Below are 18,215 nucleotides of genomic sequence, written 5' to 3'. Positions count from 1 at the left end.
GAGCTGGATTAACCCTCGTGGACAAAGAAAATAATTGATCCTCTTAGATTAACAAAGAAAGTCCCAGCCTATCTCAGCTACCATAGGACGAGAGGCAAAATATACACTAAAATATACACTCCAGTCTGTTACAAGGAAACAGATACCTATCCAAACTCACAGCCAATAACAATCACCAATTAATGGGGAAATAAAAGATTTTGAATTGCTTTGGCACCGCCATCCTCTATGTATCACATTTATTTGATTGCAGAACCAAACGTTTCCTGAGCTTCGATCAGATTGTTGAGCTATATCATTTGCAGCGCAGTCAATTCTGAAGATATGTCCAAATGCGCAACTCTTTATCGAAATGAGCTGTCCTGTGGGCAGCCCTGTGGAAGCACTGCTTTCGAGATCGCCCTTTGGTAAAGGTATTTCCTCTAAGATCTACCGTTTACTGCAAGATCAGTTAGCTGACCCTCTTTCCAAAGTTAAAATGGTAAATGGCCTGCATTTGTATAGCGCTTTTCTAGTCCATAGGACCCCAAAGCGCTTTACACTACATTCAGTCATCCACCCATTCACACACTGGCGATAGCAAGCTACATTGTAGCCACAGCTGCCCTGGGGCGCACTGACAGAGGCGAGGCTGCCAGACACAGGCGCCACCGGGCCCTCTGACCACCACCAGTAGGCAAACATGGGGTTAGTATCTTGCCCAAGGATATTTGGCATGCAGCCAGGGTGCAGCCTGGGATCGAACCACCGACCTTCTGATTAGTGGCTGACCTGCTCTGCCACCTGAGCTACAGCCACCAGCAAGTTAAACGTTGCTGGGCCCAAGATCTGGTAGTGGACGTATCTCCAGCTGAATGGGAGTCATGTCTTCATAATATTAATATGTATAAGGAAATAGGCAGCAGATTTATCCAGTTAAAAATAATCCACAGGTGGCGTCGAACACCACAACAATTGCACAAATGGAACTTGATTCCTCTGGACAATTGCTGGAGATGTGATGGCCAGGCTGCCTCGATTCTGCATATTCTATGGAGCTGTCCGGCACTTTGGGACTGGTGGGAAAATATCATGGAGGTCATTTTCAGTGTTCTGAAAAGAAGATATCGCATCTCACCAAAACTGTCCATGCTTGGTATAACCACAGGACTTTCTGAGTGCGACTTCTCCCCCCATTATAAAAAATGGATCATCCTGGCCCTTACTACGACTAAACAGGTCTTGCTAAGACACTGGCGGGGGGAGAGACGGAGTATCTAGACAGAAGCTACACAGACATTATATATATATATATATATAATAATAATCTTTTTGGAGCCAGGGTTTCTCTCACGAGAAGACATTTTCTAGTACTAGTTTGTGTTTGCCATCACTTGTAAATGTGGATTGACTCAAACCTTTCGTCTTGTCAGCTAGCTGGCGGCAACATAGCAGCAGGAGTTGTTTGTCACACCCTAAAAAAGGTGACTGATTTCATGACAGATTTGATGTGTCACAATCACATCAGAGTTTACATTGGTCCTGAAGATAACACGTGAGAAGCTTACAGTCCTGTTATGTGTGGTTCACAAAATCTACTTTAAACCATTATTAGTATTGTCCTGGACGCCACCCCCGTCCTCCGAATTCCTCCTGACTCCAGTGTAAAATTATCAGATGAAGCCAATAGCAATAAAGATTTTCTCCTTAAAAACAGGAATCTGTTTGACCATTTCACAGCTTGAAAGGCAAAGTTAGAAAACATAAACATTCCTCTGTTTCATACTTGTTTTTCTTGGCTGGTCGGTTTGTTGGACCGGCAACAATAAGCACAGACACCAGAGCCTTTGAGAAAAACACTCGCTGTAATCGGCATATCTTTAGTCTTTTAATAGCTCACCATTTTTTCCCACACACACACCAAACAAAATGCATTCCATCTTTAAAGCCTACAGTCAATAAGCTGTCTTGGCTGCTCATAAATAGTTTTCACTCTAGCTAAAGACAGCTGTTGTTTCTGAGGAAGCTGGTTAACAATATTTAGTACTTATGCCAACACACAGGACTTGTCAGAACGTGCTTGCCCTTTGTTACACTTTCTCTTTGGGATTCCAACGTCACAATGACAAAGAGCTACACCCACGGGCATCAGTCATAGCTGTTACTTAATCACTGATGAAGGAATTTTTCAAGCGTTTCTGGCCAAGTTTATAGGTCCCACAATTCTCATGGTAGCTGTTTGTGCAAATGCCTGTGTGTATGTTTATAGGGTGTCTACGTGAGCAGTCACATGCTTGCATTTTGGTCTGTGTGGGGGGCTGAGTAGGCAGGTGACCTGGATTTCCCATCACTGGACACTTATCCCCAGGAAAGAGAAAGGGAAGCTGCAGCGGGTCTGTCAGCAGAGATCCCCTCATTGATCATTGGCACCGTGACACACTGCAAGCACACATCAAGTGATTTGTTGGCTAACACTGCTCGAGACACCTTGGTAAGAGTTCACACGCCATTTAAAAGAGACAACTTTCATGGTGTCACTCCTGCACACAAACAGATTAAAATAAACACACAACATTTCACTAGAATTTAATGGACTTGCGTATAACAAGGATAAGTGGGTCTTTAAGCTTTGGGATGGTGAAAAGCGGGACTTGTACTGATACAGAGAAAAGACTTTGGGTGTTGTCACAAAATCAAAACATCAGTTTCTGAAAAATACAAGCACAACAATTGAATCAGCGACACAGGATTGTCTGTTCCAAAATGATCTTACTACTTACCCTACCATTAAAAGAATACCTTAATATCCATGTTACTGTTTATATTTTTGAACATTAATATTTACACAAATCCAGAGGTGGGTAAACCTTTAGCAGCAATAACTTTAAGTAATGGTTTTCTGTGTGACTCTCATATGGTTGTTTGGTCTTTTTTAAAAGATTCCTTCAGTTCATTGAGGTTTGTGGACATTTTCTTTAATGCACACCTCTCTTATGGTTTCACTGCAACATATATAATGAGTTGAGGTCTGTTTAACGCAATTAACCCATCTCAAAATCCCTGAAATGTCTCTGTCAATGCATTTCGGGCAGTTTGTCCAAAGTTTGTCCATTCTGCACTCCAGATTGAGTTAAATGCGTTAAAACAAATTTTTATTGCATAAATCTAACATGTTAACATTGACAGCCCTACTTAAAAGTAGAGAGGTTGTCTGTCTCCTGAGTCAAAACTGAAGTGCTGTGGTTTATTCTGATTCAAACCTTTAGAATTCAAATTCTTTGCAAACCTGGGCTGTTTCCTCCTGGGAAACAAGCCATACATGAAACAAGCCATACTTGTTTAGTCTTTTTCCATTTGCATTGTCATGACATTTAATATGTAACAGACTGACAGAGTCTGAGATATCGCGCTTGGGTTCTTTGCAGTCTCTCTCAGCATTGCATGGTCTACCATTGGGGTCAGTTTGCTGGGACATCCATTCCTGGAAAGACTGTGGCATTGTGTTAACACACACCTGAATTGTGCTGCTTTTATTGAGGCGCTGACATTTATTGACGGCTAATTAATGGAGAAAATCAGATGATCAGCACCTGGCTGCTACTTACCATCCTAATTCCTACAGAATCAGTACGGGTGTACTTGGTCTTTCACAGGACTAGATAGAATTTTGCAAAAGCTTCATTTTTTTTATGATTCTGCATTCATCAGTTTTATGGATGCAACACCCATGTACATGCTAATTAGCACTAACAGCTCTATAAAATACTAGAATTTCTCTCGTCACGTACAGTTGTTATGAAGAACTGATGTTATTCATAGAGACTAACCTCGTTTTTTGTACCACAATGTAAAAATGTTTTTTAATATCTATTTATCGTAGGGATCAAGAGTTATTAACCAGGCTCAAGTGGGCTTTCAGGAAACGTTCTGCTCTTTTTAGATACTTTTTGACGTATAGCTAATATCTATGAGAATTCCTATAACACAGTATCCAGCATTACTTCAAAGACCAGCTTTCAGTTCTTGTCCATGTAAACAGGATTAACAGTTTGCCGTAGCATACTCATAACACACCTTAGCTACAATTAGCTGACTTAGCTAACTTGTGTAATATCAGCTAGGTGTAAAACATTTTAACAAAGCTTAGCATTCAGCTGATAAAAGTGACAGTCACACTCAGCAATCATTTGGTCTATTTTTGTCTGCAGCTGCCTGAAATGTAAGACTTGTTATGGTCAATCCATAAGAGAATAATTTCACACACTCCAAACACTTGCACGTTTGCTTGTATGAAGCTTGTGAGGCCACTGCTATTAAATCAGAGCAAGGTGATCTTCCATTAGCCTTTTCTGCCAAATACTGGTAAACTCAACAAAAGACTTGTGTCTTACATCATCTGTGCAATGTGTAGTGTTGTACTGCGCATCTAGATCGGCATTATTCAACAGACAGCTGAATGAAAACTAGAGCCAAATGTCGTTTGTCATCCCACGTCTCCTACACGTTTCCAAAGCAAATGGTCCCATTCCAACAAAAATAACATGCTCAACACATTAGGTTTGAAAAACCTGTGGGCAAAACTTGGAACAGAGGCCCTGTATCTCAATCCATCCACACCTGTGTTTTAGTGGCAGCGCTGTTGTTATCCAAGGATGTCAGAAAGGTCACGGGCTTGAAAAGAGAGCCCAGCTGGGTTTGCTGATGTGACTCCGATGGAAGAATGTGTCTGTCAGCGTTGAACTTGTCCAGTGGGACTCACCCCTGGAATGTGTTTAGTGTCACGGCTGAAGGTTTTAGGTTTTGGCTTTGGTGCCTGTCTAAAACCACTCCTGCAACGTGCGTATGAGTCTCTGGACATGTAGCTGGAGAAGTTATGAAAATGTGATGGCTGATTTCAGAAATGGTTGATATAAAAAAGTATGCCGTTGTTTTAATCTTTAATGTTCTGTAGGAGTTCATGACAAGAACGCACAAGTGTTCACGGTTTCTCTGTCAGAGGGGTGTTGATGGATTACGAGGAGAGGAGTGTACGTTTGAGGCCCTCAGAGTAGCAGCCTGACTTCTAAATACACATCTGAGCCACCAGGGGTCATGACCCCAGGGTGTCAAGGGACCAGTTGCTGTGCAGGGCCTCTTCATGCACAATGGAGCAAGTGGGGGTGAGTGCATGTTCTTAAACCACTTGCTTCAGATGTCAGAGAATAATTTACACTCATGCTTTCATGTCACACCAAGAGCTCTGACATATGCTACATTTCCTTATTTAGAAAAGTGTTACTGTCGCACATATGTTATTTTAAAGGATAGAAAACCCCAAAATTAGTATGAAGTATATGGGGTTTTAGAGCTCTGATTGGAGAACACTTTTTAAGTTCCCCTTTTTCTTTTCTGTTCACCGCAGCTGTTTGGAAAATCTTTGCCCTGTGAGTAAATGGAGAAAACTGGCTGTGCCGAGTTTCAGTGTAAGCAAACCATCTCACGCTTGTGTTTTTCAAGGATTACCAAAACCAGGTGGTCTGCTCCCACCAACCTCTGAGATTTCTCACATCCCGTCTTCGGAAAACCTCATGAAAGAAAGTGTGCGGCTGCAGCTTGGCCGAGCGTGTTTATACGCTGGATTCTGAAGTATCATTGCCCAGGCTCTCTGCCATCTGCCCGCTTACATCACGCATCCCTCCAGCCGAGATGTTGTCTTTTTGTTTTATTTCTCAGGAGATTTTTATCCAAGCAAACTCTCTTCATACCACATTCATATTTTTTTTTCCAGTGAAATACATCCGTGTCCCTTTCAGACAAGTACAAACAAGTTGCCAAAGCAGTGCCAGTCCAAATGATGACAGTTAAAGATTAGCATCACATCTGAGGCCAGCCTCAGATGGGAAGTGAAAGAGTTCAAGCAGAGCAGTAATGTGTTGTATATTTTTTGCATTGCTGCTGTAGGTCTTAAACTGCGCCAGAGTATCTCTCTTCATCATCCACTTGAGACTGTGAAGGCAGCCAAGCAGACAGGCGGGACAAACCCAGCAAAAGCTCTCCTGTGACTTCTCATTACAGTCTAATAGCTTGCTAGCTGCTCCAGCCAGCATCCTGACCTCTGACTATCACTCAACATGGTACCTGCTGAGCCTTAAAGCACTACATCTACATTCTTTCCATCCTTGGGCCTCTCCGCACAGCGGCTCAGGGGCGAACACTACACTTCAGACAAACCGCTACTGTCAGACTCAATAAAAAATAATGTAGGAAATGTCAACCCTGTCTTCCACAGGCATTTGGCCGAGCACAGCAGTTTTCTGAGTCAAAGAATACCAGAAGAACACTTAGTTCACTTAGTTTAGCAGAGCGCTGATGCATTCTGACACTCTGACCGAGGTGCAGCGTGTTACTCCGTCTTACATGGCACACGCTCCACTCGACAGCACGCTGAAAGAATTCCCACACCACTTGTGGCCCTAAATGTAAACAGGGAAATAAATGTAGAATTGAATGAAGGCCTTGTGGCAACCCAGTTTCAGACGCCTGGAACTTGATGTAAAACATGTCTGGTGTAACAGCGCCCTCTATTGGACATTTCAAGAAACTCCATCCATCTCTTTCTGGATAGGGTACACAGTTTTCAGTCAATCTGTAATCACACAGCAATCACTGTGAATGTTAATTGGAGTTATATGTGTCCATTCATTTAGTCACTTTTTTAACTGCTTGTCCATTTTAGGGTCTTGGAGCCTGGAGGTTATCCCAGCTGTCACAGAAACAGGATGCTCCCTGAGCAGGTTGCCAATCTGTCGCAGGGCTGAATAAGTGAGACAGGCAACTGTACACTCTCCCAAACTCACCTGTGGCTAATTTACACTCACCAGTTAAAATAACAAACATGTCTTCTTAACTCTGAGAGGAAGCTGGAGTACATGCAACATGCAAACTCCACACAGAAAGGCTCTGTTTTTCCAAAATTGTCAAAAAAAACTGATGTACATAGAGATCTGTCTGCATAACTTCCAAACTGTAAAGTTACAGAAGCTGGATGCCATAAAAGCTCAGAAAAATCAAAGGAGGTTTTATTGTTACTGAAGCCAGTAAATTGTTTTAATGAGGTGTTGAGCTCGCTACAAATCAGTTTGCTAATGGCAGCAGCTGTTTTTGGCTTTTCATTGTAGTGAGAGACTCAGTTTTAACTGTATCAATCTGACAACACTTTATAATAAGCTAAAAGCTGTAACTTCTCTGTAATTAAATGGAATTTCAATGTATTTTATTTGATATTATAATTTATTATTATTTACATACAAATACTTAAAGACAGGTCCACCAGAATAAGGGGGTAACAAGTCAGAATTTTACAGGAAACAAAGAAATTATATTTGCAAATATACTGTAGGTTAATTAAAGTAGTCTTTAAGTAATTTTAAGTACAAAAAGCAAAAACAAGCAATATCTCCCCATTTTAAATACGCTGTTAAGGGCGCAGCCCATGTGGAGTGGCTTATCTTATCTAACTTCCAGGTATTTCACAGACACTGCTTACCTCTACTTTTTTTCACAGTTATGTTCAAACAGTTTATTGTGAAAGGAAAAAAAAGTTAGACTTGGCTCCATCATGATAAGGTCACATAGGCCTGCAAATCTTTACATAATTTATTTATTTATTTTTGGAAGTCGGTAAGGCAGAACAGTCCTTATCACACTTACATTGATCAAATAAAAGGATAATTGAATAATAAAACATCATCGAGCAAATCAAGACAATGCATATTAAACAAATCTGCAAAAAGAAAAGAAAAAAACATAAAGAGACAAAATTAATCGGCTCCAATAATACATCCTGTGACCCAAAAAGTATATTTGTGATATAAAATAGGGAAATATTGCTTGTTTTTCTGGAAGAAATTACCATAAAATTGCACACTACCTAAAATTATTTTTGCAGTACTTTACTTACACTATAATTATTCATTTGTTTTCTGTAAAAACTGCCCAGTTACCTCTGTATTCTTTAAGTATTTGTAGCTAAATATAATTAATTTCAAATAAAATACACTGAAATTCCATTTAATTACAGGGTTGATTACACTTTTACCTCCTGGCTGTATTATAAAATGTTACCACTAGTTCAGTTAAATTTGTTGATCGCTGTTCTGTCTCAGGGTGTTTTTAGGGAAACTGGGTTCAGAGCGAGAGTTAATGATGACTTAGACCTCTAAAGTAGAAAAAAGGTAAGCCTTTGAAGAGTCTGCTCATACAGCACAGAGACGGGCTGGGTTTGTGTTTCTCTTTAAAATATAATTGAGTGGAACTCTACAGAGTATTCATTCAAGTCAGAGCAATTCAGGAAAACATTTGAAGAGTGAATGCAGAGTTTCCATCCATAGGACTGCATACTTTTAACAGTATTGTGGTTAATGTGATGCATAATGTCCAACAGACATTCAGGACACAGTTCTAGGGTTGGTAAATGCTAAATGGACTTAGTTGCTCTCTACTCTAACTAAACACTCAAAGCTTTTTTTCTTTAACTAGAACTCAAATACACAATCTATTCATACAGTTATAGCTTTATTATATTGTATATATATTTTATGATTGATTTTATTGGTGCTTCTGTGGTTAGCCCTGGTTCAATTTCAGGAGGAGACACAAGCTCAACCTCAGTGGGGTCACAGACCCAGATAAATGGGGGGATTGTGTCAGCATAAAAGCCGTGACAAATCAAACATGCGGATCCATCTGCCGTGACAATCCCTCGGGCATTAAGGGGACAGTTGAAAGTACCTCTTATATTTATTTATCACCACAAAAGAGTGACATTATTGGTAGAATTCAGTAGTCTGTGTGAAAAGATGAAGAGAGGTAGGAGTGCAAGAGATGATCAACTTCCAACAGACACAGAAAACCCCCTGAGGAGCAGAGGGCAACAGGAGAGAACGAGCGAGAGTGAGAACAACAGGTGTGTGTTTATGAGGACACTCATGCCCATCCATTTTCTTCCACTTATCCAATTCGAGGTCCCTGATGGGGGTCTGGAGCACATCCCAGCTGTCACCAATCTATTGTGGCGCTAAAACAGAGACACTGACAATACAGTTCAATTCAATTCTAAGCAATTTTAATTATATAGCACCAAATCACAACCAATTTGCTAATGTTTTAGTAAGGACCCTGCAATATTACAAAGGACCCCCAATAATCAAACAACTTCCCTATGGGCAAGTACTTGGCGACAGCGGGAAGGAATTATTTTTCAAAGTATTTTTCATACTTTTAAAACACATTTTCACCAGATTATATCTTCATTAGATTGCTGCCTCTAGCTTTAAGCTATAGCTCCGTGTTTATGGAGGCAGGAGCTCCGTGCACATTTAAATGATTGTGTGCCACCCCATTTTTGAGGTCTGCGGGGTCCCTCTTTCTGCTATGTTCCTGTAGGCTGTGTTCTCTAATTATGTCGATGACCTGTAGCTAAAGAGTTTACCCCTTTTGCACCACAAGATGTCAGCACTTAGTCAGAGCACCACTGTCTTGTAACTGATAGCTTGTGCCATTCATTGTAAACGGATCCAGTCACTGAGCAGAGTGGCTGAAGGGACAAGAGCGCGTTGAGATAACGAGATGCAGGGAACAGGTTGCATCACCGCCTGCATGCTACAGAGCTGTTTGTCAGCCCGTAAATATTGTGTTAATGACCAGTTCAGCTCGTGAAATTTACACATCTCGCCCTCCCCTAAACGGTGTGAGCGTGCGTGTGTGTGTGTATCAGATGTGTGTTTGGCTCAGCACATCTGTTTTTTTCTCTTCTTCTTCTCTCTTTTTCTCTCTTCATCCAGTTATGATTCATGATACCTTAAATTACACGTTATATTATGTTCACTGCCCTGCCAAGATTTTAAGGGAATCAAGATGAGAGAGGGGGGCATTGTGAGAAAACAACCTCAGCTCTTTGAAGCAGTTTCAACCTCTTCCAATGAAAAACACGCTCGGAGGTTGGTTTTTTTGGGAGGGGGGGGGGGGTGTTTTTATCACTCCCTGAATCATGTGAAGTGCTCGAAGCTTTCACTGAGATAAGAAAACATTTTAACTGAAGGAGCCCGCAACAGTTTCATAACCCAGTTTCTGACCTGCGCGTATTTGCAGTGTTCAAGAAAGATCCAGTGAGACACCCCCCCCCCCCCCCCACGCCGGCACAGCTCCTGCCAAATGATGTTATTACACCGGCCCTTCGGAGTCTGTTCAGTCTCCCACTTTCTCATCTGCGATACAGACAAATAAAATCTGTACAATGGACGTTTTTGTTAGATAGCAGGGTTGTAATTTAATTTTTTAAAAAGGCCTTGTTGATTCCCAGATTTTACGCGTTTTATCATAAAGAAAAGAAGAAAGGCTTCATAGAGGGGGCCCCGGGTTTAATGTTGCATAGCTTTTTTGGTGACCCTTACAAAACAATTACCAGAAATAATAACATTAATTTATAATAAAGAAAGAAAAGAAAAGCGGAGGCCATATTTGTCACTGTAACATCGGGACTCATTCATCGCCACCTGAGTTCATCTGACAGCGTCTCCTCCACCGTCGGTCCCCCAATAAGTGACTCCAGCGCGTGCAAGCTCGGGAACCGTGCCGCCCTGAGAGTGGCCTACCTTCAGCTTTTGTAGTGATTTGACGCTCTCGCCTTATTGAAACCACACATTGCGCTCGGGCCTGTTTCCAATGTGAAGACATGCGTGATGAATTTGGGAAATCATCTGCAGCTTTGCTGGTACCGTATAGCCCACCCAGTCCGGACCCGGTCTCTCTCTTTCTCCCCCCGCGCCTCCCCTCTGCCCCGGGGTATCAATACGATTAGAGGCAGGAAATGTGGGAATCCCCAACAAAGGGCTCCATCATTAAACACAAACAACCAGAGGCCTCCCAACAATACCGAGAGCGCCCTCCTCTCCACACTTCTCTTTTATGTCTGAGCGAAGTGAAAATCTATTACTTTCATCCCAATATTACCAGTCTGCGTTCAGCTGCGCATTATTAAAGAGGATAATCTGGCGAGGTTATGACGGACTTATAGGTGTTCAAATGGAGAGCAGGCGGTGTAGAGTTTCGCCCAGCAGATTACGCAGACTGCACATCAAATATTGTTTCTCCCTGCATTTCACACGTGGTCACATCTAGCAATATGTCCCTGAGAGAAACGAAAGAATTCAGAATAAAATTCAGAATAAAATAGATATACGTACATAAATAAATAAAATAAGATATGAGATATAAAGGGCGCATAGTCTCTTCTTATCGGTTTATTCAAGGAAGGCGCTCATGCAAGGCAACAAATTATTATTTTCACAGCTGCCCAAAAGCAGTCATTCCAGTGTTGTACGTCTGAAAACGTGTAATTGTGAGTCAAGTGTGCATAAAGTGCGGCTGCAGGAGACTTCGAGAGGGATTAGGGTTTAAGTCCTCGCCTCGCGTAGAGAAGTGTTTGGGGATTTTCCCTCTCACACTTTAAATTATAATCTGATATCCTCCCTCCAAGGCGTCAGCCGGCAGATTCGGAAATATAAATGTGTCATTTTGGTGTAAACTGACTTTCCATCCCCACCGTGCTTTAGATTTGATCGCTTTTCCTGTTTTAGTTGGAAAATAAAACGAAGAGTGGAAAAAATCCAAATAAAAAATATTTTAAATTCTTTGTATTTTGAGTCAAATCTCATTAGGTTCCATACAGAGTTTATTAAAGACTGCTTCTAGTGGCGAAGAACATACTCAAACTTTAATATTTTGCGATACAAAATTGTGATTTTAACTTATAGCCGTGAAAAGGTCACGCGTCACACTTTTCTCCAATTAACGTTTTCTGGTGTATAAAAACACTCTTACTTGTTGCATTTTTATATATAGTTGCCAATGTTTTACGCAATTATTGTGAAATTAATTTTCCGTGGAAACTTTATTATTCCGCTCCAAACAATCTTTCCTCTGATTTCCTCGATGGATCTCTGATGTGTCCGCGTGGACTTGGCACTGATGTGCTGATGATGAGAGTGCACTAGCTGGATGGCTGGTATAGGCCTCTTTGGTCTTTGCGCCTTTGCGCGGTTTTCATTGGTCAGGAACCTTTCCCTCGTGCCTCGACGTGACATCACAAGCACCCGACCAGCAGGAAAGCAGGAGAGTTTACAGATGGTGCTGGACATCTCCGAGGACGCACGCACTTTTACGCACAGCCAGTCCTGGCCGCTTTTTTTGCGCTAAAAGTTGTGAAAATAAAAGGATATCAGCGTAGATGCTTTGCGGTTTGGAGAATCTGAAGTAGGAAGTGGACTTCTCTCGGATCGTGTATTTGTGAATGGAGATGGGCCGTGCATAAAAATCTTTTCGTCGCCTTTGAAAGAAGAGCTCTCGCTCTCCCACCTGTTGCCAGGTGGCTTTAAAACCGCGGATATCTACTATGATATTAGGTTTGGAAATCATGGAGGATATTGTTATCGACGTGGTGGGGGAAGGACTCAAAGACAGCGCAGAGGAGCAGCTTTTACCTTTGGATGAGTCGCGAAGCGAGCACGAAGACGGCACGGAGACGTCCAGCAGCCAGAGTAAAGACAGGGAGACCTTCAGCCCTGCGCCGGCGTGTCTCCCTGCTCCTAAAACCAAAGGTCCCGCGTCGGTGAAGCCCCCATACTCATACATCGCTCTGATAACCATGGCCATCCTTCAGAGCCCAAAAAAGCGGCTCACCCTCAGCGAGATATGTGACTTTATCAGCCACCGCTTCGTTTATTACCGGGAGAAATTCCCCGCCTGGCAAAACTCTATCAGACACAATCTTTCGCTCAATGACTGTTTTGTAAAGATGCCAAGAGAGCCCGGGAACCCCGGGAAGGGCAACTACTGGACGCTGGATCCCAACTCCTCCGACATGTTTGAGAACGGGAGCTTCCTGCGGCGGAGGAAACGCTTCAAGCGGCAGCATTTTCGCTTCGACCCGCTCAAAGAACAGCACCTGGAGCCCAGCGCGCTCCACGGCTTTCCACACAGCGCCTACGGGCTCGGCACGGCGGCCCTGCAGCTGCCAAGTCTGGAGATTTACCCCTACCTCCATCACCACGCGCCTTCGCAGTGCGGCCCCGCCACCATCCCACCTGTGAGCAGTATCCTGCCGGCTCTCTCCAGCTTCTTCTCGCGCAGCGCCCTGTCAGCCAAAGCTTTCCTTCAGTCTCAGCCGGGCATCGACGCTTTCTCGCCGGCACAGTGCACAGCGTATTCCTCTCCTCTGACCTCCAGCGCCGCATACGTCTCCCCCGCGCTCTTCCACCCGGCGGCTTCTCCGCACTTCCTCAGTTTACACCAGGAGTACCAGAAACTACAGACTCAGCGTGGCATCGGCGACCTGGCCAAACACATCCACACCAACGATGAATAATCCCCCCCACTCCCCTCTCCTTAAAGCGGACTTTAATTTGTATTTTCTCAGGTAAACGGAGACATTTGGAGCAGATGCTTGCAGTGGAAATTGGATGGATCTGTTTTTGTTTTTTTACAAGAATGTTGCAGAAATGCTCAAAACTTTTCCTCGATCTCCCCAACTTCATGGCAAAAACAACAGACGCCCTTTAAAAAAAAAAACCTGATCATGAATTATCATCTTTTGTTTAAATATTTAAATGACGAGTTTCCTTTACGTCTTTTTTCTGTAAAGAAATAAAGCTGAGTATTTAAACCTTGCGTTAATTTGTATTTTGCACACATGCATGTCAGGAATCATGCTTTTTGAAATCATTTAAATGTGCGTGCACGGTTTTGTTTGCTAACAGCTGTTATACCTGTTATTATTTTTATCTCTGGGTTTAAAGGGTTTTATATTCCTCGGTTTCATTTTTATCTAAATTCAAATTATTCATAGTAATGTTCAGAGGGGCAGAGAAAGTAAGCAGTCAAATTGACCTACATTAAATCAGTGCGCAGTCTTTTTTAGCCTTATGTCTTACACGCTCTCATTTTAAACACGTGACTCTCTTCAGCTTTAAATAACTGATCAAATACAAGCGAAGGTAACACTCGTAATTTTGGGATTTTTTTTCTAATTATGGGTCTCCAAGATCTTTTATTATTTATTTAATAATCTGATGTAATATTTAAAAGGAACAGTGGCTTGTTAAATAAGAAATGTCATTATTTTTCAAAGTAATGGAGAAAAGCAACATGATGTTAAAATAAATAACAGGCGGGTCGAGGTCAAAGGCACTTTGGATGGCCTCGTTTTTAATGCGCTTTAATAGAGAAATAAGAAAGGTTCTAATCACACCAAGCTTTTAAAGTAAGACTAAGCGCATAGCTTATATTTATATGTATAAATATGTATAAATAATATTTATACAAGCTACGGTGTGTGTGTGTGTGTGTGTGTGTGTGTGTGTGTGTGTGTGTGTGTGTGTGTGTGTGTGTGTGTGTGTCGTTTTTATAGCCATAACGCTGAAAACATACATGCCAATAATAATTGGCTTATTTTGCAGGACCACACACAGAAAATGTGTGCAACACATTTTCATGTCAGATATTCATAAAGGCTTTCTGCTCATTTACTGACCAGAGTTTCCACACAGGAGGTTTTCCCAAACATTCCTCAATTCAGTTTATGTTTTTTCCTTTTTATAATCATGGTTTTGTCGTCTTACTTAGAAACATTAAAGAAAAAAAAACTTTTAAAAATCCGATTTGAGTATTAGACAGTTTTAAAGAAGTAACTTTATTTAAATTCTGTTTTAAAAATAACAGAAATAAATAAATTCTGCCTGCGTTTTAAGCAATGCCCCTAAAAACAATCCTCCACCTCACAGGTTTCACAATAAGAAAATATATCAATCAGATATCACTCTATTTTTAATGTTGTGTTTTTTTCCAATTATTTCTTTTCCATTCCCAATTTATCTTCCAATCTTTAAATCTCAGGTAAACCCAGTCTGATTAAATCAACCCCAATCTGAGGCTAAAATAAATATATCAGTCTTTCTGCTTGAGCAGAAACGCTGTGATTCAATCTGCGCGTACACAGAATAAATCTAAAAATATGTATTTCTGCTCATTTTCTGCTATTTCAAATTATCTGATTTATTTTCCCCTTTCCTTTTCATTTAAGTGCACGCGGCACTGCCTCGTAGTGAGAATGACAGTAGTAAAATAATTCGGGGGTTGCAGAGCATGGAAGTATTTATTTAATTCTATTCTGACTCTGCTTTAGATGGATTACCACGCTGAAGCTCCTGGACGGGGCTGATGGATCGCACCACACACTTAGTCCTTTAGCAGGCTTTGGCACCCAGCGAGGGACTGAAACAAATAAAAAGATTGTTACCTGATGGCGAGCTGTTAAGCTGCCCACTCCTAAAGGAAGAGCACATGCTTGCGCTGCATGTCTTCCTCTTTCTCTGCACTCCATTCAGGAAATGTCTTACCATTTTGGGATGATCAGATTTAATTCAATCTGTACTGAGGTTTTGTTTTTTGCTTTTTCTTTCTGTCTTTTTTTCCTCTTATAACCAAATGTCTAATATTTCTGGTGCTAATCTTAAACAGTGTGGCAAGAGCTGTGGTTCAGCTAATCCGTCATAAGATTCCTATCATGCACCGGGGCCCTCTTTTGCTATTAGAACTTATCTGATTGGAAAGCTAAACGTGCAGCTGCACATATATACTTTTAGTCAGCATCTGTGCTTTGCTTCTAATAGTGCTGTGCTCTACTAGAGTGTGGTGACTCTTCAAAAGTGCTAACACAGGGTCTTTATTATGCACTTTTGTTTCGCACAGAAGGTACTGATGCAGCTTATAAACAGCCACACGCATGCTTAGTATGTTCACTGAACTCTATTGTTATATGACTACAAGGATAAGGGAACTAAAATGTAGTCTGAACCATAAGTAGCTCCAGCATAATAATTGAATGCTTACACTGTTTTTGTAAAGGGAGCGCTTCATTCATAAAAGGATCTTCTTCAGGCTCCAGGGTGGATGTGCAAACCTTTTTACTCTTACTCTAGTTTTATTTATTTACTGCCCGAATGTGTGCGCACACTCATTCTTTTCCTGTAGGTATGACTAAGGCACAGAAACGCTAATAACCCCATGAAATCATTTTCTTATAACAAGCTTGTTCTGCTGGTGGGGAACCAAACAGAAAAGTGAAGCAGACAAACGCTGTCACAGAGACTGATTGGCAGCCAGGAAGAAAGAGTCAGGGTCTTTTACTTTCTTTTTTCTTTTTTTTTTTTTGGAGGGAGAGCACCAGTGCACCTGATAAAATAAGCAATTCAGACACCCCGGGCTCATACTCATGTGCACACACATCGGTTTTCCATACTGAGGGAGGTAAAAGTTGCCAGTGCAGTGCTTAAAGTCTTTTTTACTCTCCTTTTTTCCCCTTTGTGCGTCATTAAGTGTGACATGTTTTATTAAGTCTTCACTCGTGCTACGAGTAATACCTCTTTTTTTTCAATCATTAACAGCAAGATTTTCCCACTTTCAGCCAGACCTTTCTCTCTCTCTTTTCTGTCTTTTTATAAGGTCACCTCAGAGTTAAATACAATCTGCAAAGTCATTCTGAGTTATGAAACAAGGGGATTGAGTTTCGCACCCTAAACGGGACCACAGAGAACTTAAATCAGTGTCATATTAAGATGATTCATCACATAAGTGGATGTGCAGCTATGTGACAGCGTGTCAGCGGTTGCGTGCCTTGTCGCACCAGCTGCGGAGGAGTTTCCGCTCAGTTCCACGCCGATGACCAGTCGGGAGCTATCTCGGCTCGTATCTGATGCGGAGCTCGCTTCTCTGGGAAAAGTGAGTCGATTCGGTCAGAACTCCATTCATGCCTGACAGCATGGCCGTACCCTGCTTTCGTTCTCCGCTCTCAAACGCCAAGCCAAACAGGCAAGATAAACTCATTGGCGGAGCACCCCGCCTCGCTGCCTTCGCTTCTTCTCCTTCCACACAGCGAAAGCGGGGTGAGCGGTGCATTCTGGGACAGCCCCTGCGAGTTCAGCCAGGACAGGAAAAACAATGCGACTGTGTTGTTTGAAATGCGTAATTTGAAATAAATTCCCCTTGAATATTTTTCTTGCCCTACACTGTGCTGTTTCTTTTAATAAGCGTCTTTATTAAGAGGCTGCCTACGAGTCGTGGGTTAAGAAAGTGTCCGAATTTGGGCTGCAGTGGGTTAATTTCACAATGGATGAACACGTTGAACCGACGTTAGTGTTATATTTCATATTTCTGTCAGATCGCCGGATCAAAACGTGCCCTTCATCTTGTGCGAGTTCTTTCCAAGGGTCGCTTGTTTTAGTGTAAATATGAGCTCAAATTGACCTAATTTGGGAAATGTTACCCCGTAGCCATGTAAACTCTGTGTCGGGTAGATCCACTGTTGCAGATAAAGTGGTCAGTGATTTGTGTTATTTCACTGGGGTGTTTTGAGTTTTGTTTTTTTCTTTCGTGCAGATTCAGAGTGGGGTGAACAGAATGGCTACTAGGTGCTGTGGTTTTTCAGTTATCATTAGTAAATCTCACACCTTTCTGCTGAAGCGGATCACAGCTGAGGTTTTCTCTCCTCTCACTTTAATGGCTGACTTCCACGGGCCTTGCTCGCTCCTTGGCGTTTGCTTTTCCTGGCAGGGCCAATCCCCGCTGCCCTGCTTCAGGGAGTTATTCAATTATAAATCTTCCACCCTTCTTTTGCTGCCTTTTCTCTCTCTCTCTCTTTCACCGGTCTTTGTGTTACCCAGCCAAGCCCAGTAAAACGCACTGCTCCGCTGGTACACCCCTCTCCAGTCTCGTGCCCAAGAATTTATTATGCTCAGGGTGGTGAAGCGGAGTGCGGTGTGTTTTTGGAAAAGGGACCCCCCCTCGAGCCTCAGTGCCAACAGATGACAGTGACATATAGCAGGAAAGCCACCCAGAAGGAGAATGATCTCACACCTCAGCCACGCGCTCACAGGGAGTGGGAGAAAATAAAGAGTAAAAGATCTACAGCTGGGGGTGGGTGAGTCGAGGGGGGTGGCGGGACAATAAAAATCAGAATGAGAAGAGGAAAGGATGGAGAAACACAGAGGTAGAAAAACAAACAGCAAGTGAACGATCCCTTGAAGCACAGACTTATTCAAATACTTTAGGTTACTTGCTAAACTCGGACGCTGTAGTTTAATAACTTCCAAATAAACCAAAGTATGTTAAACCTCTGAGATATTCTCTTCCTACCCTCAGACCTC

General features: G+C 42.1%; 2 protein-coding genes across 2 annotated transcripts in view; both read left to right on the top strand.

Moving 5' to 3' along the window:
- The window catches only part of LOC113021272 (uncharacterized), a 35,023-nt gene that overhangs the window by 2,995 nt on the left and 13,813 nt on the right, over positions 1-18,215 (top strand). The gene's annotated exons all lie outside the window — the stretch shown is intronic.
- foxd7 (forkhead box D7) lies at positions 12,049-13,678 on the top strand. The gene has a single exon (XM_026165819.2). It carries the CDS (start codon positions 12,410-12,412, stop codon positions 13,379-13,381), a length of 972 nt encoding a protein of 323 aa, XP_026021604.1. The 5' UTR covers positions 12,049-12,409; the 3' UTR covers positions 13,382-13,678.

Source organism: Astatotilapia calliptera, chromosome 4 (genome assembly GCF_964374335.1).
Source record: "Astatotilapia calliptera chromosome 4, fAstCal68.1, whole genome shotgun sequence".
NCBI lineage: Eukaryota > Metazoa > Chordata > Actinopteri > Cichliformes > Cichlidae > Astatotilapia > Astatotilapia calliptera.
This window is presented reverse-complemented; position numbering and strand designations above follow the sequence as displayed.